General features: G+C 53.3%; 3 protein-coding genes across 4 annotated transcripts; 1 reads left to right on the forward strand and 2 right to left on the reverse strand.

Moving 5' to 3' along the window:
• The first annotated feature begins 1 nt into the window (after position 1).
• Positions 2 to 2613, forward strand: ENDOG (endonuclease G). The gene is made up of 3 exons (XM_059828955.1): positions 2 to 514; positions 1088 to 1197; positions 1876 to 2613. The coding sequence occupies exons 1-3, from the start codon at positions 17 to 19 to the stop codon at positions 2159 to 2161; spliced, it is 894 nt and encodes a 297-aa protein (XP_059684938.1). The 5' UTR covers positions 2 to 16; the 3' UTR covers positions 2162 to 2613.
• Positions 2614 to 2702: 89 nt separating this feature from the next.
• Positions 2703 to 8506, reverse strand: SPOUT1 (SPOUT domain containing methyltransferase 1). Its single transcript, XM_059828954.1, has 12 exons — positions 8465 to 8506; positions 8342 to 8384; positions 8015 to 8134; positions 7525 to 7684; positions 6800 to 6889; positions 6416 to 6465; positions 6043 to 6173; positions 5537 to 5609; positions 5068 to 5166; positions 4280 to 4382; positions 3569 to 3716; positions 2703 to 3387 (listed from the first exon to the last, which is right to left on the reverse strand). Exons 1-12 carry the CDS (start codon positions 8504 to 8506, stop codon positions 3295 to 3297), a joined length of 1152 nt encoding a protein of 383 aa, XP_059684937.1. The 3' UTR covers positions 2703 to 3294.
• A 788-nt stretch (positions 8507 to 9294) lies between these two features.
• Positions 9295 to 20605, reverse strand: KYAT1 (kynurenine aminotransferase 1). Of its 2 annotated transcripts, XM_009809495.2 has the most exons (14): positions 20541 to 20605; positions 18430 to 18551; positions 15896 to 15954; positions 14778 to 14928; positions 14315 to 14464; positions 13854 to 13940; positions 13620 to 13748; positions 13167 to 13287; positions 12386 to 12462; positions 12049 to 12138; positions 11491 to 11677; positions 11193 to 11269; positions 10803 to 10889; positions 9295 to 10372 (listed from the first exon to the last, which is right to left on the reverse strand). In XM_009809495.2, the coding sequence occupies exons 2-14, from the start codon at positions 18511 to 18513 to the stop codon at positions 10304 to 10306; spliced, it is 1368 nt and encodes a 455-aa protein (XP_009807797.2). In that variant the 5' UTR covers positions 18514 to 18551; positions 20541 to 20605; the 3' UTR covers positions 9295 to 10303. The 2 variants fall into 2 exon arrangements, with proteins under 2 accessions (XP_009807797.2, XP_059684936.1); XM_059828953.1 differs by lacking the exon at positions 20541 to 20605 and having other exon boundaries at positions 18435 to 18459.
• Positions 20606 to 21975: the final 1370 nt, after the last annotated feature.

Below are 21975 nucleotides of genomic sequence, written 5' to 3' on the forward strand. Positions count from 1 at the left end.
GGCGCAGCGCACAGCCATGCTGCGGGGCCGGTGGCTGCTGCCCGGCGCCTCGCTGGCGCTGGGCGCGGGGCTGGGGGCGGCCCTCACCGCCCGCCGCCGGGCCGAGGACGATGCGGCGGAGGGGCTGCTGGGCCGCCTGCCCGTGGTGCCCGCCGTGGCGGCCGCCGGTCCGCCGGCGCTGCCGGGCCCGGGGCGGGCCGAGCTGACCAAGTACGGGCTGCCCGGGCTGGCGCAGCTGCGGAGCCGCGAGTCCTACGTGCTGTGCTACGACCCGCGGAGCCGCAGCGCGCTCTGGGTCGTCGAACAGCTCAACCGGGAGACGCTCAGCGGTACCTCCGACCGCGCCGCCTGCGACTTCCAGGAGGACGACTCGGTGCACGAGTACCACCGGGCCACCAACGGCGACTACCGCGGCAGCGGCTTCGACCGCGGGCACTTGGCCGCCGCCGCCAACCACAAGTGGAGCCAGAAGGCCATGCGGGACACCTTCTACCTCAGCAACGTCGCCCCGCAGGTAGGACCCGCCGCCGGCACCGGCTCCACGCAGCCCCGGGGGCCCGCGGGGAGACTCGCCCCGCGCGGGGCGGGGAACCGGAGCGGTCCGTGTTCAAGGGCGGACGCTGCTCCCCGCTGGAAGCCGCCTCGGAGAGTCTCTGGCTCTTCCGTGGCTTTGTCCCTGTAGTGGTTCAGGCAGAGAGGGCCCGAAGTGGCCAAAGGCACTGGGGGGGCTGCATGTCCCGCTAAACTTACCGCCAGCGGTCCTGCAAAGGCGTCTGCCTGCGCGTTCCTCTGGAGCTGTGAGAGACACCGTTCAGTGCAGCTCGTTGCAGGAACGAAGTTAAACGGGCGGACAGATGCTTGCAAAAATCATGGTCTGAGGTGAGTGGGTTCTGTTCCTGGGCGTTGCAAACCAGGACCTGACCGTACGCAGCGTCCGGAGCGGAGGCGATAGAGGAGATCGCTTCTGGAAAGTGCCCGGGATGCTGTGAGACGTGTTACAGAAAAGGCGAGTGTTATTACTCTGAACAGTGAGGAAGTTCCCCACTGACTGACTTTGCCGTCTGTGTTGCCCTGGTTGTGTTTCTAGGATCCTCATTTAAACCAGAATGCCTGGAATAACCTTGAGAAGTACAGCAGAAGCTTGGCGAGGAACAACAAGAACGTCTATGTCTGCACAGGACCCCTTTACCTCCCCAGGTAAACACGAGGGCCAAGCTGCGACCATGCTCGAGATGCATTGTGCTGGGAAAGGAATGCAGGCAGACAGGAGTGATCTGCTAAGGCCCCGCTCAGTAGATGATACCAGCTGTGCACAGAGCTTCTGTGGAAAGGGGCTTTCTTAGGATTAGTTTCTCTCTTTCCCATTCAATTGATTATTTCCTGAGTTAAGGTGGGTTTCTTGAGCTACAACATAACCAAGCTGCTTTTGTTTGCAGTCCTTAACAATCTAGTAGTAGTAGATTACTAGATTAACAGATTAGACTGCAGACCCCTTCCCTGCAGAACAAAGCTTCTAGGTTTTATTTCATGGACTATTTCTCCACTTAAAAGCATGACTTTATTTGCAAAGATGTTCATGTAGCGCTGAAGAGCAGCTGTCCTGTGTTGAGATCTCTTCAGCAGCAGTAAATGGCTTGGAAAGGCTGTTAGAGACAGCAGGGAAGAGATTTGGGGGGAGCAGACCCAATACGCAGCTCAGTCTCACCGTGTCATGTAGCCTCTGTTTCAGCAGTGTTTTACACCTCTACCGCAGAAGTAGGGCTGCTCCCTGCCATGCTGTGGGGCAGGGGCTCGCTTAGGGGTAGTGGTGGAGGGCTGAGGGGGCGGATGGGGCACCAGAGTAGGAGGTAACATGGGACGTTGCTGTTGGTGCAGGATGGAGGCCGATGGGAAGATGTACGTCAAGTATCAGGTGATCGGGAAGAACAATGTGGCCGTCCCCACCCATTTCTTCAAGGTGCTCATCCTGGAAAAGGAGAGCGGGGAGATTGAGTTGCGCTCGTATGTGATGCCCAACAGCCCTGTGGATGAGAAAATCCCCCTGGAACGGTTCCTGGTTCCCATAGAGAGCATTGAGCGAGCCTCGGGGCTCCTTTTTGTCCCAAACATCTTGAAGAGAACAAGTAACTTGAAAGCCATCACAGCTGGAAACAAGCGTTGAACCCTGACTAAACAAATCCAGGTAGCCCCTGGGCAGGGACTGACAGCAGTCACCCGCAGAATAATAGTTCCTTGTGCAATTTTAAATGTAGGAAATAAGAATCAAACCTGTGTTTCTCTTTACCCTTTGCCTCGTTTTGTGTAACAGTGAAACACGCACACATGGCAGGTCTCAAGGGCAGTCATGCAGAAGGCTCCTGGGCACTTGACACTGTAGCAGGGCTCTAAAATTTGCCTCTAATCTGCAATACCGAGCATACTCCTGTAATTGCTCCCTTTGAGTTGTGTATGGCTCATTAAGACACAAAGGGAAGTTACTTAATTTCTGCTATTTAGCAGGGAAGGATGGGAACAGGGGGAGGAAAGGAGCGGTTCCTGCCTTTCTACAGCCAAAGGATTGTATGATTGTTTTCTTTCAGAAGATGGTTTTAGCAGTAAAGCTTTGAACATCCACAGTATTGGTTGTTTCTTATCGGCTCTTACCAAAGCTCTGAATATGTCAGCAGGAGGGGGGAGGATAGAGCCAACTTTTCCAGCTGCTTTCCTGTTTGAGCTTGCTCTAGGCAGAGCTTAAGGCATCATAGATGGAGCCAAACTGTAACAAGGCCCAACTGAAGCTCCAGCCCTTCCTGCTGTTGGGAAGGATGAAGCCTGGGAGTTGAAGGGGGGGCTGGGGGAAGTCAGGCAAACTGAGACAGGAACAGCTTCTTGGCATAAGGATTAACTTTCAACTTCCTTTAAGTTTGAAGGCCACATGGCTCCAGAGGCACTGCACGTGGAGCATCTCTGGACATTGAGTGCCCATCTGCTAGACCAAGGCACTCACACACAGACTTCAAGGCAGCTGAGGTTCCATACTGCTTTATTCCCCACCCCAGATATCTGAATTGCTGAGACCCAGTCTGCTGCCAGGCTTGTCCCAGCTGCTCAGAGGCAGCAACCAGCCCTTGGCTGGACCACGCAGGCAGGAGGGCACTGACTTGCTGGTCCCAACAGCAGCCAGACACTTGGTCGAGCAGCGCTGCCAGCTTTAGTCACGCTGTGTCTTGGCCCTGCCAGGCTCTTGGAATGATTTGCCCAGCACCCATGTTTGAACAGCCGCTTCCCTGAGGCAGTCCTCAGCTGATGGCAAGGTCAGTGGTTTTCCTTCCCTCTGTTGTCACTGGGTGTCTTCACAGCCTCATCGATGTGGGGTCTCAGGGCAGACAGAGAGATCAGCAGCGCTTCCTGGAACAGAGCCAGGCAGCAGTCAGAACCGCTGCTCTCTGAGCAGCACCAGGCAAGCCAGCCGCTCTCTGCTGAGGCATCACCGTGGGGAACACATGGGCTGTATGTGTCACTGCCAGAGGCAGAAACACAGCACTGCTCTGTGCCCACAGGCATCGCACCCCTTAGCCGCCTGCCCTACCTCTGTCCGGATGGTTCTGCTGCCTTGGCTGGGACAAGTGTTCAGGTAGAAGTCAAACAAGACACTTGGGTCGGTGACCTCCAGGTTTGGGTCCACATCAACCCCAGCTTCCAAGCCCTCAAGACCTCCAAACATGACAAGGGCATGCCTAGGCGAGAGCACAGGGACAGGGTGAGAGGGGAGACTGGCTCTTAGCCCTGTACCAAGGCAGATGCTACAAGCTTTACATAGGAGAGCTGCTCGTATGCCTTGGACCTTCAAGTGGATTAAGAATTGGTGTCACATAAACAGTTCTCTTAACTTGATCTGCAAGAAGCAGACTTATTTCTTTTGTTCAGGTCTGTGTTCAAGCTCCTCTGTGCTGCTGAAGCAGGAAGCTGTGTCCCTTGCTGACAATGCCCAATGCAACTGCCTCCCTAACAAAGCCTCACAGCACTTAGTCACTGCGACAGTCCCTGCTACCAACTCCAGAGAAACAGGAAAGGAATTGGCCTTGTCCTGGGATACCTCCCCCAGCTTCTGTCATGCTGAGAAATGTGCAATGGTGCTAAAGGGAGCAGCAGAGCACAGGAGGGAGCCTGCAGCCAAGTCTTGCACTTATACCTAGGAGTGTTCCTGCCTGGGAGAACACCAAGGCCACAGTGCAGCTCTGCTGCCTGCACCAGGCCTCCCTGGGAGCTCTGAGTGGGGCCAAGCACGCAGGACACCAACCTGAAGGAGGGGAGAGTGGCCTGGTCCACGGAGCTGCCCCGCTCTGAGGTCCCAATAGAGAGATCGTAGCCTTCCTTGAAGGGGCACTCCGAAAAGACAGCACCTGGGAAACACAGTATCGGGTTATTCATATGGTGCCCTCGCCCATGCTGTGTGCCTTCTGGACAGGCTGAAACACTCTACAGGTGAGTGGTAGCAGCAGGAGGAATCGCTTTTTGGTGTCACTAGTGCACGAGGAGACAGAAGAATGATTCCTCTTTCCTACATAATTCCCTTGCTGCAGGAGTCTCTGGCACCCTTCTCAACTGCAGTACCTTTTCCTCAAAGCTCAAACAGGTGCCAGGAGCCATTTCTTTACTAATGGCTTATGGTTTTCCTAGGAGATCCAATCAATCAGAAGACAGGAAAAGGATTTTGCAGGGCTCTTGAGCTCAATTGTCACTGCTGGCTTTGATATGAATGAGCACGAGGTATTTGGAAATGGAGATGTACTGGCTGGAGATGGAGAGCACCAAGTCTTGTCTCCTGCTACAGTGTGGACATTTGGCGCAACGGTGAGCAGAAGTACAGGGCAGAGTACTGGTGGGCGACTGAGGTGATTCACGCCCCTAGCTTTAGTCCTTAAATGTGACTGCCACATGCCTGCTAGCTGCATGTGTAAGCTGCCTTTGAGACAAAAGAGATTTCTAAGAAAGAGGTGTTAATGTGTGCTGCCAGTAAGCCTGAAATTGGTGCGGAAGCCCAGGCAGAGACATGGCAGAGCGCGGAGAGCCCCTGCAAGTACTTACTCAGGCAGGAAGCAAGGCGGACGCTGTAACCCCAGTACAAGCCTGAGACTGTCCGAGGGTGGTGTGAGGACACCACGGTGCCTTTCCGCACTTTAGCTTCTGGAAGGGAAGCAAAGAGATTAACAACCCCTGTGATCTCCTAGTGAGAGCTCGATTTGACCAGCTACATACGGCAGTTTCTCTTGGGGCTGGGCACTGACTTGGTGTGCAACCAAGAACCGCCCTTTTGAGCACATTCTGGAAAGTGTGCAAATACGTTTGGGCTGTTTATTGTTGGTCAAAGAGCTGATAGTTCTTTCCAGTTAACTAGGGAGGTATGGTAAAGGTGTTATTAAAATTGTGCATGGAGTGAAGGGAATGCGCAGAGCTGTTGGGTACCTTCAAACATTAGTAATCTGAAGGCTGTCATAGGGAAGGACCAACTCCTGCAGGACTGAAGTTTACCGATGCTAATGGAACAGTGGATTACCTGGCTTCTGGGGTTCCTCCAGGCGCACAGTGACTCGCAGACCGGGGTTCAGCTGTCTGTCGATCTGCACCTCCTGCAGCAACAGTCACCATCAGCATCAGGCATTCTGGAAGTACTGGGGAAGGTGGGGAAGGAAGGGAACCCTCTGAGGAAGTGGGGGTCTGTTCTGGCCAGGAGCAGGAATGAGGAGCTCTGCCATCAGGGCCTGTATGGCACATGCAGTGCAGAGCAGGCTCAGGGTGGCTGGGTCAGCAGTCTGAGACTTACTTTGCTGCTCAAAGGTTCACCTCCAGCAGTGAAGCAATGATGTGCTGGAATGGGCAGCCCTGCTAGGACTTGGGAAGCTACAACCATTAACAAGCCAGAAGGGACAAGATAGCAACAGCATTAAACCCCATGCCAGCCTGCTACGGTCTTCAGAAACTCAGCAGTACCCACCCTGCCTGCTTCAAATCTGCCAGAGAGACAGGGGAAACTGTTTTGGCATCTGTGGGTAACAGACATACCTTCCTCATCCCACAGTTAACAAAAGAGCCTTTGCCTGGCTTAGTTGGCCGGTCCAACACTACACCTTCTCGGTACTCTGAATCCTCATCCACACGCATGTGGTGGGGGCTGTCCAGGGGGTTGAGCAGCCCTAGAACAGCACAGAGGAAAGCAGCTGCTAAGGAGAGGACACAAACTGTGGGAACACAGGTTAAGTACAACTGCTCTGCTGCCCTCTCCCTCTCTGTTCCCACATACCACAGCACAGCACCCTGCCTGTGCTGTAAAGTGGGGAAAAGTTTTTTTTCAATTCTATGCATCCCATGCAAAACAAAAGCCAGAGCTTGGGAAGGGGGAGCCAACAGCTTGGGACAGAGACAACTGAATCGTTACCTGCAAACTGCAGATCCTCATGTTTTGGAAAAAAGGATTTCCTCAAGTACCTGTTATCAGAGAAGGTTCAGATGTGAAAACAGTTGTTTCTAAGGAATCCAACCCTCAGTTCTAGCCCTGTTCTGACTGAAAGGAGCTGAGTAGAGAAAAGCATGCTTAGCTCCCTCAAGTCCCTGATCTACCTCTAACGTGTCCTGCAGGCTGTATCCTGCATTCACTACTCTTCCTTTAGTTAAAGTCCTGAACCAGACGTGTAAAACAATTAGATCCAGGGTTCTTGCATAATTATGCAATATTATAAACAGAATTTGTCTCCCCACACCTCTAGCATGGTAGTCAGTTCTGATGCAAATCTGAGGTACAGTCTGACCATGGTGGACTTACTGAGGGCACTCCAAGTACTGCAGGATCCGAGCCAGCTGCACGCAAGCCTTGCCTTTCTTCCCAATTCCTTCAAAGTCCCCTTCCACGCTCCTGAAAGAGAGCAGCCTGTGAACTCAACATGAGATTGCACAGCCCCAAATGGCCGGGTCTCCAGAAGACCAAGCCTTGCTCCTTAATCTGAAAATAGCAGCACCCTCCACCCCTAAGAAATAAATGGGCTGCCTTATAAACGGGCTACTCCAGAGGTGGAGACTTAACAAATCATATTTGGAACTCTCTCTGGAAGCCAAGTATCTTTTTCAGTTTGTTTCTGATCTTTGTGCATTGACACAACCTGGCAGTTGGATGCTACTGAGCTGGATGCTACAGGATTGCATGGCTTGGCCAGTTAATACAGATGCAGGTCCAGGCTGAAAAGCTGAAGGACAGGAATTAATCTTCCGTAAGGATGTAGGCATGCCCTGTCCCTCCACAGCAAGATTTAAGAGTACAGGAAAACTTCACCTCCTGCTGCTTTGTCATCACCATGCTGGGATAAACGATCCTAGCTGCCAGTTTTGCCCAGTGGTATAGCGGTCCCTGTAATCCTGGCATTTGAGAGAGGCTCAAACATTTGCTTGAGGTACATGCAGTTCTTGCCTGGTCTTGGTTAGCTTAATAAGAGATTGAAGAAACAGAAAGCAGAGAGGAAACGCTTTCTGCAGAACAGGATGGCTCTTCCTTACTTTACATCTTCTCCATGCTCATCAAACACTACGATCTCATCCACACAGAAGATGGCACAGGCCCGAGCAATCTGTCCAGCAAGGTATGTCCGCAGCTCCACCGTCTGGGCGTTGTTCAGGATAGAGCCTGGCAGGGCTACGCTCAGCGTGTAGTGACGCCCTGGGGAACAGAGCGCCATCAGAAGACAGCCACAGCATGACAACCACACGTACAGCGTTTTAGTTACTACTTCAACTGCAATTGTGGTGGGGGACAAAGCAACCTCTCTTTCTTAGATTTTAACCACGGGTTTTCTCTTAATAAAGGTCTCTTGTGTAGCGCTTGCTGCATCGTGTTCATGACTGTTTATGTGTGTGCACTGATCTGTATCAGATCTATGAAGCCGAGTGTCACCTTTCCTATCAATACATAGAATTGACTGACTTTTGAAGACCAAGTTCTCCCAGCTCTTTCAACCCAGGCCTCCCCACCGGCTCATAGCGGCACCACCTTTGTCTTCCTTCTGCTCCTCCGGCTTCTCAGCTTGTTTTTCTGCCAGCTCCCGCATCCGCTGTTTTTCCAGCTTCTTCAGGAGCTTCATTTCCTTCCATTTTTTCTTCTCCGCTTTCCCTGAACGGAGAGGAGTGTCGCGCTTTAAACGAGCCGTGAGCGCTCACAGCAGGGCGGCTGGGGGGCCTGGACGCCGCGGGGAGGGCCGCGCCGGGGCACGGAGCGCTCGGGGACGGCTCCTCCCGCTCCCAGGACCCCGCCGGGCCTCCCCGCGGCCGCGCCCCGGTTCGCCTGCCCACCCCCACCCCCGCGGGGGCCCGGCCTTACTCTCCCTCTTCCAGCGCCGCCAGTCCACCTTCCTCTCCTCAGCCTGCGGGAGACAGCGACCGTTACCGCCGGGCTGCCCCCAGGGGCCTCCCCCGGCAACCGGGCAACCGCCCCGCGCCCCACCTGCACCCCCTTGGGCCGCTTCGCCGCGCCGCCGTCCGCCATCTTCTTCCCACGCTCCCCGGCCACGCCCCTCAGCGGTGGTGATTGGCCGGAGGGCGCCGGTGCCCGCCCACGGTGGGGGCGGAGGCCGGCGTCACGTGAGCCAATGCCCAGGCAGGGGGCGGGGGCAGTGTTTAAGTCGCCGGCGCGGGCTGTCAAGCTAAGCAGGGGCCGATTCGTTCTGAGGGAGAATGGGTGACCTAAGGCGAACCGTGGGAGGGCGCGGGCGCGGGCGCGGGCGTAGCTCAGCCTCGCCGGGGACGGGTGTGAAATCCGGACACCCGCGACTGGGTGTCTTTGCACAAGCACCGCCTGCGTGGAGGAGGATGGGGACACGAACCTTGCCCCTTGCGGGGTGCGTCATGGCCTAGAGCAAGAGCCCACACGCAGGGGGATGTTGCAATTAATCTTTATGCTAATAATCTAACCTCACAGCCGTTCATCTGTTTCAGTGACTGCAGCGCTCCCAGCATTTGGCACGTGTGTGGGTGCAAAAGGACCTTCAGCAGCACCCTCGCCCACCCAGGCTGCACAGGCAGGTGGGAGGGGACGCGTCTCCCGTGGGCGAAGGCAGGCGGTGGGTGTTTGCCTCCCTCCCTCCCTCCCCTCCACGGGGGTCGGTGCCACCAGCTGCAGCCCGACACGGCAAACCCGCAGAGCCTGGGTGAGACGGGCAGCCACCACCGCCAGACGCAACGCAGATGTTGCACGGGTGACAGCAAGCTCTTCAGGAGAGCTGCGTCAGCCCTGTAATCATTACAGAGACATTTACTCTTCAATAATTGCAGTAATTCATCTTTAATAATTTAACCGCCACAAATACTTATCGCATGGTCTGTTGCACATAACTCCTGCGTGATTGATGATGCTGTTTTACATTCTTATCCAGCTTGAAATCAAGAATGATGCAAGAATTACCTTTCAAAATGCTGCTCACGTTGCCCCACCACCCACCAGCCCGGCGGGTGGGAGGCTGCAGGGGCCACCAGCAGCCGGAGGCCACTGTGCCCTTCCTCCCCGGCCACTGTGTGCACTTGTCAAAGGCCTGAAGGTTTTGCTTTGCAGCCTGGACGATGCTGCCAAACCCTGACAAAGTGCCAGGGGTGGTTTGGGGCGTGCACGGGGAAGATTTGGCAATAGCCGGCCTATTTATGAAAGCCCATTTCCTTGGGGGAGCCAGATTCTGTGGTCACCTTCCCCAGAGATGCACAGAAAAAAAAACAATAGGAAAATTGTTAATTATGGGAAACAGCATTTCACTGGGTTTATAATTTTCAGGATTGTAGGAATCAACCTACTGACAGGTGGCGATACTGCATAGTCCCGTGGGGAACTTGGGTGCTGGTGGAAACGCTGTCCTCCGCCCTGGGGTACATAAGTGGGTATGTGGAGCAAGACAAGCCACAGTAACCCCCAGCATAGTCTTAAAGGTAGGTCCTGAAACACCTTTTCAGAATTTGGTCATGGAAAAACCCCCAGGAGCCATCCTTACCTCGTGTCTTGCTGGATGCATCCCAGAACTGATTAGCAAAGTCTTTAAACATAATAAGAAGAAATGTCGAATACTGGCAGCGCATGTGAAGGCTCACTTTTTGCAAGGAACAGTGCAATCATTTCACAGTGACAGAAAGTGTCCCCCAGACCCTGGGCATGGCAAACCTCTTACCCATTTATCTGACAGAAAATGCGGTTGAGCATAAATACGGATGGATCAAAGTTTATAGCCAAGCAAAGGAAGAGGAGGAAGAGTGGTTGTGGCAGGTGAGGACCAAGGAGATCCTGGTTTTCTCTCCAGTATGCTCAGGGACTAGTTTTCTCCTGTTTCCATTTTTGCAATATGTCATTTCCTGCCTTCAGTGTGGCTTCCTCCTAAAAAAAATATGCAGGTTCAGTCAGTGGCTTCCAGCCAAATCCCCTTTCCCCTCATTGCAGTCATGATTCATATAAAAATCCCATTCTCATTCCAGAACATCGCAAATGCCCCATGTTCAGTATGAGACAGGCGCAGCATCTCTAGGGCAGGCATAGCCACTGGGCAGTTAAACGTGCACCCAGAAGACTCCCTGCCCTGAGCAAGAAATGTGGGATGCTGATGGGGCAAAGCTTAGGCTGGCACCCGCACGCCTCCTGCCCCCAGCTCCGCTCGCATGCCTGCAGGAGGGGGTTGGACCAGCTGTGATGCCACGCTCAGGCTCTAATGCCCAAGGCACTCTGCATTTCTTCTTGGCATTTATCTCATTAAACCAGCCCTGATTATTACTCCCAACCTCGCCTTCCTTCATGCTGCCACGTATCTCACCTTTGCGAAGCAGAACCGGATGAAATGGTTGTAGTTGTTCTTGTGGGCCCCACAGTAGAAAGCAGAGAGCGGGATGGCAGCAAGTCCCTGGGAAGGGGAAACACGTGCAGTTGAGGTTACTCTTTCTGGGTGGGCATAAAGCCATCCACTTATTGATCGCAAGTCTCACGGATGGGCTTGTAGATGCCCTTAGTGCCCTGTCTGCTCACTCTGCTCAAACTCAGGCTTCCAGAGTCAAGGCCAGCTGCTGACAGACACCCCCAGCACCCCCCTGGATGAGCTGCCGGACCCGGCAGTGGTGTTGTGCTGCTGGCTCCCGTGAACACAGCCAGCAGGGAGGGCACAAACCCATGCAGGGCAAACGTGGCGGAAAGGGCCAGATGCATTTACCTTGTTTTTGACCATCCACTTTGCAAATCTGGAGTCATAGGGCTCATCAGAATCAGGGACATCAGGGACATCAGATTCTGCAGGAGAAGCACAGCAGCGTGGAGGTGGGGGCTGCTGCCGTGTGCCTCAGCCAAGCCCCAAACTCACGGCCTCTGGGAGCTTGGATGGGAAACACGCTATTGTCTGTCCCTGCTTTGGTGGTGGTTTATGCAGGTTCCTGTCCCTGCTAGTGGTACCACTCCGAGCTGGCCCCCCATACTCAGCCCTGCCTCAGCAAAACCGCAGCTGCACAACTCACTGAACTGGGAGATGTCTGCCACCAAGAAGTAGGTGCCCTCAGGGATGATGGGTTTCATCCCCACAGCATCCAGGCTCTGGACCAGCCAGTCTCTTTTCTGCTGCAGCTCCTTGGGCAGTTGGACGAAGTAGCTTTCTGGTTTCCCGTAGAGCCTGAGCTCCCTCTGGAAACCCTGAGCCACGGCCTCCTGTGAGAAGAGAGGAGCCCGGTGGGAAGATGGTCAAGGCTTGCTTGAGAACCAGAGTATTTGCTCTGATGCAATTCACAGGTGATTAGGGAGCAGGGGGTGGTTTCTCATTGCACCAAGCCAAGCTCTCTGCCTCCAGCCCCTCCAAATAGCCCCTTGGATTTGTCAATGCAAAATAAGGCCAGGCAGGCTGGATTCTCCCCTTCCTCCCAGGCATGGGGCGACTGCAGGGAGAGGGGAAGGAGCCTCTTCAGGGCACCACGCATCACCCTGCCTGTGTCTTTCAGTTCAGCTGTGGGCAGAAGGACCATCTCTTACCCCTACTTCAGGGGTTTGGGAATTGCAGGGCCAGTTGCAGAGAGCCGCCTTACCTGGGCAACCGTGGCACAGTGGTACACTGAGTTTTGGTGCACAGTACGGAGGTGCTGCAGCAGCCGGTTGGGTCCCACAGTCCAGCCCACCTGCGGCCAGGAGAGGAGGAGGAAGGAGGTAAGTCTCTGGGTACCTGCTTGGGCTCCCCTTTATTTGCCTGTGCTGCCTTCACTGTGTTTTCCAGACAGGGCTATCATAAAGCAGCTTTCAGACCTGACTCAAAGCTGAGTGTGTGGCAGCGGTGTCCCCAGTGCTATGCTGTGGCAATGGGACCCATGCCCTGGAGCAAAGGGATGGGGATGGGGTGACAACGAGGTGCCACACAGGGGAATTCACCTTCCATCCAGTGGCGCTGAAGGTTTTCCCAGCACTCCCAATGATCACGGTGCGGTCCCACATCCCTCGCAAGCTGGCTGGCAACAAAACAGAAAAAAACAGAAGGAAAAAAAAAGAGAAAAAAAGAGAAACAACAATGGCAGAGCTCGGTGTGCTTGCTTCTGGGCTGCATTAATGACACGGTGGCAGCTCTTTGCCCACCATAATCCATGGTGACCTTTTGTGTTCACAGCACATCTTTCACCCGGATGAGCCTCAAAGCACATCCCAAGCAGGCAGCCAGGTTTCTCAAGAGCATCTCTTTGTAATTGTTTTTACACTCATGTACCAGCCCGAGGGGTTCCCAGAGGTGCCAAGCACCTTCACCCTGCAACAAGGTGATTGCATGTTACTGCAACAGGAAGAACAGGCTTCTGAACTCATGTTGAAATGGATGTCCCAAAGCTAGAGACACATAGAAAACTGTGGTTTTACAAAGTATGGGAAAAAAATTCAGTTTCACCGGAACCAAAGGGCTCTTTGCTCTGGATCTCATGCTGCGAGGCCAGCTCTCTGTTTCCTCTGACTAGCTCTGGAAGCCAGGGCTCCAGTTTAAGTCCTGATTTGAAGGCTGAGACTGAAGTGCAGCAAAATACCTCTAATGGGGATACAAGTCTGGTAGAGCTGTGCATGCAAGCAGCCCATGTAATTGCCAGGGGACCCCAGCTATGTCACCAGTTCCTTCCCTGAAGATGCTGTACCCAGAGAAGACACCCAAGCTCAGCCAAGCCGTTCTCCATACCGATGCGGATATGCTCCTTCCCATCGTAGACCAGCCACTCGTACACTTCGTCGCTGATGCACAGGACGTCATGCTTCACACATAGATCTGCAATGAGCTCCAGCTCCCCTCGGCTGAATACCTGCAGCAAGCAGGGAGTGGAGCGGAGATGCAGCAGGCGTACTTCTGAGCCCCTGCCTCTCTGCAAAGGCTGCGTGCCCTGCCTGCACCGTGTCCCAAGCCAGGGTGGGCAGGAGCTGGCTGCAATGGTCTAACAGGGCAAAGCCACTGCTGGCACAAACGACCAGGCTTAAAAACACCAGAAGAGTGAGCGCAGCATGCAGTGCTGCCACAACAGCCCTTTCCCTTGTGTGCAAGGAAGGTCAAGTCACTGCTACACTGCAAATGTGGCTGGGTGAGCTGTAGCACCTCAGCTGCTTTCAGGGCCAGCCACAGCAAGGCTAGAGACATTACCTTGCCCAGAGGGTTGTTGGGTGAGTTCAGGACGATGGCTTTTGTCCGTTCACTGAATTTAGAAGCCAGTTCAGCTGGGTCCAGCTGCCAGTCTGCACTAGACATCAATTTTCCATCTTTTGGAGCTTTCTAGAGAGAACAGAGGGGAATCTGTTTACTTTGCTTACCACTCACCTCTTCGTTCACTTCACTACATCTCTTCTCTCCTCGACAGCTTTGCTCTGACCCACTCACCGGTCTGAGCGGGACAAACACAGGCATCCCACCAGCCATTTTGACCATCGGCTCATAGCAGTCAAAGAAGGGCTCAATGATTATCACCTGGAAGAAAGGGACATGTCAGCAACCTCCTGGCCCTGCTCAGACCTCCCCTGATGGGTGCAGAGGGCAATGGGAGGGACAGGAGATTTTAATCCCTGAATTACTGTAATGGAGAACCTGCATTGCCAGTGGGCAGTGTCAGGGAAGAACAACATCACTTAGGGCAAAAGGGTTATTTTGGCTTATTCAGAAATGAGACAGTGCCCTGCAGCAGAGAGGTTTTTTCCTTTGGAAGCTCAAATGTTGGAGAATGGGGATAAAACTTTTTCTGCTTTGCAGAAGGACTATGTAAACCTACCCCTGGCAGACCTAGAGCCAGGAAGGGCTCTCCTGGGGGAAGGCTGCCTGGGCAACAAGCCCAAATCTTGGGTTACCTCATCGCCTTCATCGATGAAAGCCTGGAAGCAGCAGAAAAGGGCCTGGTATGCCCCCACAGTCACCATCACATTGGTCATAGGATCCAGGTCTCGTTCAAGCAGCTTCCCAAAAAACTGGGCTAGGATCTTCACCAGAGGTGGGTGGCCCTGTGGGGTGAGAGGAGGGGTGGAATTTGGGTTGCAGAAGCCTCCTAAAACGTGGATGAGCCCTTGGAAGGGGTCTGGGCAGCCAAGCACCCTGCAACTGAGTGTGTGGGGCATCTTCCAGCCCGGCTGCTTCAAACGCCCTGGTAAAGCAGGGTGTTACAGTCCTGGGCACAGGGGACCCAGCCTGAGGCTGGATGCATGTTTTGCTTCATGTAGTTTGCCCTGTTTATTGCTGCCTGATGAGCCCTGAAGTGGCCCACGCTAATGGGGAGTGAAGGGGGTATTGCCGAGGAGGGGGGGTCTGTCCACATACGAAGGCACGGGTGTACTGGTGCAGCATGTGGTTCTCCCCGCTGAGGGCTTTCACTAATGCCTCCTTCAGAAAGTCTGGTGGGGGGAAGTCGGGGAAGCCCTGGCCCAGGTTCACCGTGGAGTAGGTGGCAGCCAGTTTTACAAACTCCACCCTGGAGAGAAGAAAGGGAGAGAAAGACAAGCATTTACAGAGGGTCTGGGCAGCATGCTGGCACTGGCTCTGCTTGCCAGCAGCCCTTTGGAAGTGAGCGAGGTTGGTGTCCTTCTGTGGAGCCATCCCGCTGCTCACAGGTGGACAGGACAAAGCACAGGTCATTTCAGACCCGTTTCAATTAAAACAAGGTTAAGCCACGACTGCACTGGGGGGTGGTTTTAATTTGTTCTCGAAGGAAACAGCCGTTGTGCTGTTTGGGTGTGTGGTCGCAGCTGAAGCCGCGCACTGCTTCTGATCAGACCAGACCAAGCAGGAGAGGTCTCGGAAGTTTTCAAGCTCATACCAGTTCTGCAAAATTTAGCAACTAGACACCATGAAGGCCTCTGCAGAGGGAAAAGCAGGCTGAACTCAGTGCTTGCCTCACCCAAAAGCCGTCTCATCGGCAGTTTGTACCTTGAAAGCAGGCATAGCAGTGCTTTGGTGAAAGCCCATTTAAATCTATTCTGCAAGCATGCAGCTTTCCCAATGCCTGTGCCTGGTGGGCTGGGAACGGCATTTGCAGCATCCCTTCGCCTGCCTCTCTGCTTGCACTGTCCTCGGGTGGGCTTGAAGCAGACACTGGGCTGAAGCCAATGTGCTGCGATGACTTGGCTCGGATTTGGGTGCTGCTGGGATCATTTGGGCAGAGGGGTCGTATGGAGTGCAGTGCACTACAAGGTGCTCCTGCCTGTCTTCCCGCAGGATGGTGCGGGACACCTGATAAAGTGTGAGCAGCAGGTACAGAGCTGAGCCAGGGTAAAGTCTCCCGGGACAAACTTGCCCTGGTGCGCTTCCTGAACAAATGCAAAGCAGCCAAGGGAGACTGTGCTGCTCTGTGCTGTGTGGCTGCAGTGGTTTCTATCTGGTGTTAGGCTGCCTAAAACCACATCTACCACCAGGGTAAACCAGATATTCTCTTAACTCACCAGATATTCTTATCTATTCCCTCCAGCCTCCGAGCTTGCACTGGCTTTGACATTTTTGCCTGCAAAGAGAGAGAAAGAAAGTGAGTTTGAAGCTTTTATTAATGGCAATGGGGCCATGTGCGAAGGGAATGTGGCAGCCCCAGGTATGTTTTTCCCAACAGAAGGTGTGCCCTTTAGTATTGCTTCATGGGTTGTTGCTGACCGACCTTAGAGCAGTAATGCTGATGCAGTGGCTTCTGGAAGAAGCTTCACATACTTTTTACGAAAAATCAGACAAGAGCTGGCAGAAGAGGATGTTTCATTTACAAGTTTCAACAAGACTTGAGAAAACAAATGAACAAAAGAAGTGTGTGTACACTCACTGGGGACTTGGCAGTGGCTTAAACCTCATTTTCAGCTGGAATAAATCATGGGGTCAAATGAGCTCAGCCAAGCTGTAACAGCCAGGCCAATGACCCCAGACCTCAGGCTTTTGCCTTCCATAGCCTCTCTTGTCCTCTATCGGAAGGACCTCCTTGTTCTCTACAGGCCACAAAATATCCCCTTTTCCTAGAAGAAAAAACTTTTCTATTCTGCACTGCTCTAAGGATTAGCAGAAGTAGTATTTACTCCTTTGTCCTACTGGAGCCCTTGGTGAAGGGAGTTGCTCTAGATCCTAAACAAAACACTGTTTTCTGCACCTAATGTTCATGGCAAAACCAGGCAGCAACGGGGTACAGGCAAGAGAAGAGCATAGCACACGTGTCAGTCTGATGTACGGAGACACCAAGGTACCATTTGCCTGACGGATATCAGATTTCCACATGCATCATGGCTAGCAGGGGTGGCAAGAAGGTCAGTAGGAATCATTGAGAGCAAAATTCTCCTACCAGTCAGATAAACACAGTGGGAGAAATTTAGATGTGCTTGATGGGGAATTTATCATGAGGATGATGAAAAGCAACAGAGGCAGAATTTAATAACTCAACAGTGCACGGAAAAGGTAACCAGACAGTGAAGGGACTGGAAACCAGAGACAAACGATGCTCAATGCACCAAGAAAAGCCAGTGTGGGAACATGAGGAGGGCGTCTCTGAAGCAATAAGCCAAGAAAACAATCATCACCACGGCAAATAAAATACATTTGAACAGAGACAAGGAGGACACGTGAGAGCAGCTGAGATATGAGATGCAGAGCTGGGATGTGAGGGGATAGGGTCTTGTGCTCTGCCGTGCCGGGATGGTGGGGAGGATACCAGGTCAGTCCCCCTTCCCAGGTTCTGCTGCAGTGGTAACTCCCCACTTACCTGCTCACCTCTGACGTTCCCAGAGGGCTGCACCAGAATTTGAAAAGTGCCCCAGTGATATTTTGTGTTGAGGTCTTTGGATTTTCATACAGCTTTAGCCCTCACTAGGGATCTTTGCAAATAACTTGCTGAGGAGCCCTGTGTTTCAGAGGGCACCGGGTGGACTCTGTGCTCCCCCGTGGTGCTGGGCAGGCAGCCAAGGGCGAGCAGAAGTCGCTGCCTCCCCGGGTCTCAGGGAGCCCCATTCCTCTCCCCCAGCCCCCTGCTTTGCTCTTTCTGCACAAGCTCGTGGATATTATGGTCAGCAAGACCCGGTGCCTGAGCTGATTTTGGTGGGAGTAGAAGGATTTGTGGCTTGGTAAATAAAAGATAGCTGGAGGTGAAATATTAACAGCTCCAGCACCATTCTCTTGTGGTGGGGCTGGTGCTGGCCACAGTTCAGAGAATTTAACAGCATTGGCAAGTGTGATGGGGGTCAGTGGGAAGAAGGTGCCTTAACCCTAGAAAATCCCAGTTTTGAGGAAAGGCCTTGTCTTCTCCAGCCCTTTCAGGAAGGGAAATGACAAATACTTTCTTCTTTTGACATCCATGCCATGCCATGCCATGCCATGCCATGCCATGCCATGCCATCCCATCCCATCCCATCCCATCCCATCCCATCCCATCCCCAGCCTGCGTGATGCTGCCATGGGCGGCTGCCCATCAGGCTGGAGAGCAACACAGGCTCGGGGTCACGCAGCCCCCAAATCTGTTCAGCCTGTTCTGCACCCCAGATCGAATGATGTTTCTCCAGTTGCAATTTGCCTGGCAGCCAAACAGGGTAGTTGAGTGCAAATGTAGAAGACTTAGCGGCCACAACCTTCCACCACTGACTCCCTGCCGCATCTAATTTCCTTGCTCTGCATGTTTGCATCTCCAAGAGGGATGCTGATATTTCCCAAGTACTTTGCAACCCAAGAGATTTTAGTAGAAGAGACCATCAGTGGAAGCAACCCCATGAACAATGAGCTTTCGTCTGTATGAAGAATATTCTCTTGCTTATGAGATGTTCCCTTTAAACAGGCTACATGGAAATAAGGAGGTACAGAGGAGATTGCACCAGTGTGGGTTGTCGTGACATGCCCTGTCTGCCATTGCTGCCAAGGCTAGCTCCTGGGCAGTGAGCTCCCCCGGGCTCCACACCGCTGCAGCCTGAGCCTGAGGGACCCGGGCTGCCGGCCAAAAACAGTCACGCTGGGCATTCAATACCTCACTGGAGTACGAGCTATATCCAGCGCTGGCCTTCCCCTCCAGCAAGAAGTGACGCAGAGACGGTCCTGCTCTCCTGAGCATGCCACGGCTCCTGCTGTCTCACTCCTGTGGGCATGGACCTGCATTTCCCCCGGACACAAAACAGAGGGGTGAGATAGTTGCTCCACGGCTGCAGGGGCAAAGCAAATGCGCTGTGTTCCTGGGGATGCAGTGCAGATCCAGACCAAAAGCTGTGGTTATTCTGCCACAGAAAGGAAAAGGGGGAACGAGCTGCTTTGTGTGTTGTCGCTGCAATGTCAAAGAGCGCTGGGATTGTACTTTGTGCGCATGACACACACAAAGTCAGGATTATAAGGGCAACCATGGGCTCTGTCTCCTCTCTCCCCAGTTCTAGGCTCCCCCCACTCTCCTCTGCACTGGGAGGAGCAGTACAGACACCAGTGAGAGGGCATCCTCTGGGAATTCGGTATTCAACATCAGCTTCCCATCCAGCTTCATTCATCTCGGGTATCTCTTGCCTCTGCCCTTCTTCCCTTGCAGCACCTCCAACTTCCTCGCCGACGGGGCTGTGCCTTGGCAGGGCTGTTTGGACACCCTGCCTCTTGGGGCTGCCAAGGGAAACAAGGGGCCTTATGGATGTACGCTGGGCAAAGCAACTCCACACAAATCCTCCCCTTCCTCTTTCTTCACGTTCTTATGGTTACAAAAAAGAAAAATCAAAGCAAGAGTGCGGCTATTTTTGAGAATTTCTGGCCTCTCAGCTGCTGCAACTCCAGGCTGTTTAGTCACAAATTTTATTCTGATTAACAACATGTCAGCTTCCATATCCAAAGTGATTTTCATGTTCACCTTTCCTTCAAGGCCTCAAACAAATTAATTTCTGTGCTTGATGCAGCCTGTTCCTTCACTTCAGGTCCCCTCAACTATTCTACAGCATTGCTTAAACATGCAGTATTTAAGCTAAAATAAGTTAATGTTATGTTAGGTACTTGAGATAAAAGCGGTGAGTCTGGAGGATGCATGTGCCTTTATTTTGACCAGCCATGGATTAATTTACCCAGCTGCCAAAAAATAAATTAAAACAGGTTTGAAGCTGGCCAGCCCACAGGTAAGTTCTCAGTACTGCTAGGTGTACTTCCATCCATTCAGGATGTGAGTCCCCACTGTTTGCATTTTGTGTTATTTCTAACAAAAGTGTAAAGGGGCTGCCAGCTGAGACCAGTGGGGTTTACATCTCTTTGCCCAGGTGGGAAAAAACAGCACAATTTGTGGAAAAACGGGAAGTCACAGCATAATATTGCTCGGGACTGCGAATTACGCACCTTGTCCCTGTGCACGGGATGGCTACACGTCGGGGACAGGCACTGAGATGTGGGGGGACACTGCTTTGGGGTGCAAAGCAAATGAGTACTGGAATGAGGGGACTAACCTTGCAGGTGACAAAACAAAAGTGTGACAGCAAAAAGGGCTTCACTGGGTTACAGAAAACTACAGAGGTGGTGTAAGAGCTGTGCACAAGGCTCCTGCAAAGAGCTAGAGGCAGCACCAGGGTCAGGGTGCTGCTCCTGGTGGGAGCAGCCGACCGGGGCTAGGGCAGAGCGCTCTGCCTCACCTCCCCAGCCCTGGACAACATTTTGGAGTGTGGTCAGCCACTGGAGAGTCAAAAAGCCTGGGAAAGCCTCAGGGAGCCTCTCACCTGGTTAAGCACTTCAGGCTGTGCTGTAAATACACTCCCTGCAAGGGAGCTGGGGCACCGCTCGCCCTGGCGGGGTGCACAGGACAGAGCACACCAAGGATTTCGGAGGTGACAGCTGAAAGGTCACCGCGGGGACCGGTCACTCACCACCTCCTGCCCTCCAGCCTGCGGGCACGAGCCGTCTCCTCTGTCCTGGTGCTTCCCAAGCACCTCCGCGGTCCTGGCCAGCCTGGCCGCTCACAGGTGCACCCAAAGGGGTCTGGGGACAAGGGCCCCCCTGAGCTCGTCACACCGTGGGGTGCAACACCACACAAGGAGCACGGGCGAATGCAGCAGCAACAGCCAGCAAGTGCACACACATAGGCGCAAGGCAGCTCCCAGAAGCGATGGTGGGGGGATAAAATCAACTTACATCAAGCTGGACCACGCTGCCTTACGCTGCGAAAGTCTGGCACAACTGCCCGAGCTGGATTTGCACACATGCCGCCCTCTCCCTGGCTCTGAAATGCTTCATCTGCAGCTGGGACTTCCTGGGAGGAGTCGGAGAGGCTGCAGGAAGGCAGGAGTCGAGCTACAACACTCTGATGCGGAAAATCGTACCGGGGAACGGGAGATCTCGTGTCACTTTCTAAAGCACCAGGGTGAGAGAGGAGAGGGCTTTTGGGAGCAGGTCCCTTCCTTCCAGAGGGTTGGAGCCAGAGCTGCCAGAGGATTTTCGCTGCCTAGGAAAATATCCCAGCATATTGTTCAGATGGAGGCTCATACTGGCATAATTATAGCGGGATAATTTTTGTGGTATGGCTATTACTTTGGCATGGCAACGGCAGGGAATTTCCCTTTGAGTGAAGCCTTCAGTCATTTTGAAAAATGAATTTTTGTCAGTCAGACACTCTCAGAAATTTCACCCCGTAGGCTTAATATTATTAGAGAAGAGAATGGATCACAGGTACAGAAGGTGAAGGCGTCAGCGATAGGTTCATCAGAGGATAATGACCAACTGTCCATGATACAACCTAAAGCAGGATCCTGCAGCATCGTCCGACCCTGGGGCTGTGGATGGGCAGGGAGACAGGCAGCAGCCTCAGAGGAGGATTTCAGTGCATGGATGCAGGAACTGAACACTCCATCACTCGTTTGAAAGGTGACAATTGCTCAAGTGAGGTGTGGAGAGCAAATTGTCCCCTCTTGGCTTCCCTCTTCCTTTTGTGACAAGGCTTTACATGCACCAGTGAATCAGGTCATGTAGCTCTCCTGAGTGAGTAATGACTCCCTTTCACAGAAGGAAAAAGTGAGCCACAGGGAAAGGAAGCGACTGATGTCCGCTATGCCAAATGTTCCCGAATCCTAACCTGACGTCCAACCGCTGGGCATCCCTGCCATGACTAAGCGGGAGGGAATGTCAGTCTGGGCAGATGCAAACTCTTTGTTTTCTAAACTTCTGTTTAACTCAAACACTGAAACAAACAGATGGAAGGAAAACTTGTGTTTGCTTCCGTAAGAATGCACACAGCACATCCTGAGCCATCTAACAGCTCAATGTCATTTTCTCCTGCTGCCCCTCGCTATGCTTTCTTTGCCCCCTCCTCTGCCAGCCTTGCACCTTCCCTGGTCTGCCTCTGAGCTGAGCTCACTTGACTAGCTGAATTAGCAAAAAGCCAACCTGGCAGAAAAGTGGACAGCTTTCTGTAAGGTCCGTGAGTTGAACTGGCTCAGGGCAGGGTGGGTGTGAGTGCTAAAGGCACCGCAAGGAAATAGAGATCTGGGTAGAGACCAGAGCAGAGAGGAGTGGGGAGAAGAAGGGATGGACAAGAGCATGAGCCCCCACCTTCTTTGGCAGGATTTGGCCT

This window comes from Gavia stellata, chromosome 24 (assembly GCF_030936135.1).
Source record: "Gavia stellata isolate bGavSte3 chromosome 24, bGavSte3.hap2, whole genome shotgun sequence".
In the NCBI taxonomy this organism is placed as follows: domain Eukaryota; kingdom Metazoa; phylum Chordata; class Aves; order Gaviiformes; family Gaviidae; genus Gavia; species Gavia stellata.

Excerpts from the sequence above, each read along its gene's own strand:
- ENDOG (XM_059828955.1), top strand. The coding sequence starts at position 17 with ATGCTGCGGGGCCGGTGGCTGCTGCCCGGCGCCTCGCTGGCGCTGGGC. Across the intron at positions 515-1,087 it reads TCAGCAACGTCGCCCCGCAG|GATCCTCATTTAAACCAGAA; the intron begins GTAGGACCCGCC and ends TTGTGTTTCTAG. Across the intron at positions 1,198-1,875 it reads GGACCCCTTTACCTCCCCAG|GATGGAGGCCGATGGGAAGA; the intron begins GTAAACACGAGG and ends CTGTTGGTGCAG.
- SPOUT1 (XM_059828954.1), bottom strand. The coding sequence starts at position 8,506 with ATGGCGGACGGCGGCGCGGCGAAGCGGCCCAAGGGGGTGCAG. Across the intron at positions 5,167-5,536 it reads GGAGGAACCCCAGAAGCCAG|AAGCTAAAGTGCGGAAAGGC; the intron begins GTAATCCACTGT and ends CTTCCCTTCCAG. Across the intron at positions 3,388-3,568 it reads GCAGAACCATCCGGACAGAG|GAAGCGCTGCTGATCTCTCT; the intron begins GTAGGGCAGGCG and ends GCTCTGTTCCAG.
- KYAT1 (XM_009809495.2), bottom strand. The coding sequence starts at position 18,513 with ATGCTCAGGAGAGCAGGACCGTCTCTGCGTCACTTCTTGCTGGAGGGG. Across the intron at positions 15,955-18,429 it reads ATAGCTCGTACTCCAGTGAG|GCAAAAATGTCAAAGCCAGT; the intron begins GTATTGAATGCC and ends CTCTCTTTGCAG. Across the intron at positions 10,890-11,192 it reads AGTGGATGGTCAAAAACAAG|GGACTTGCTGCCATCCCGCT; the intron begins GTAAATGCATCT and ends TCCCCTTCCCAG.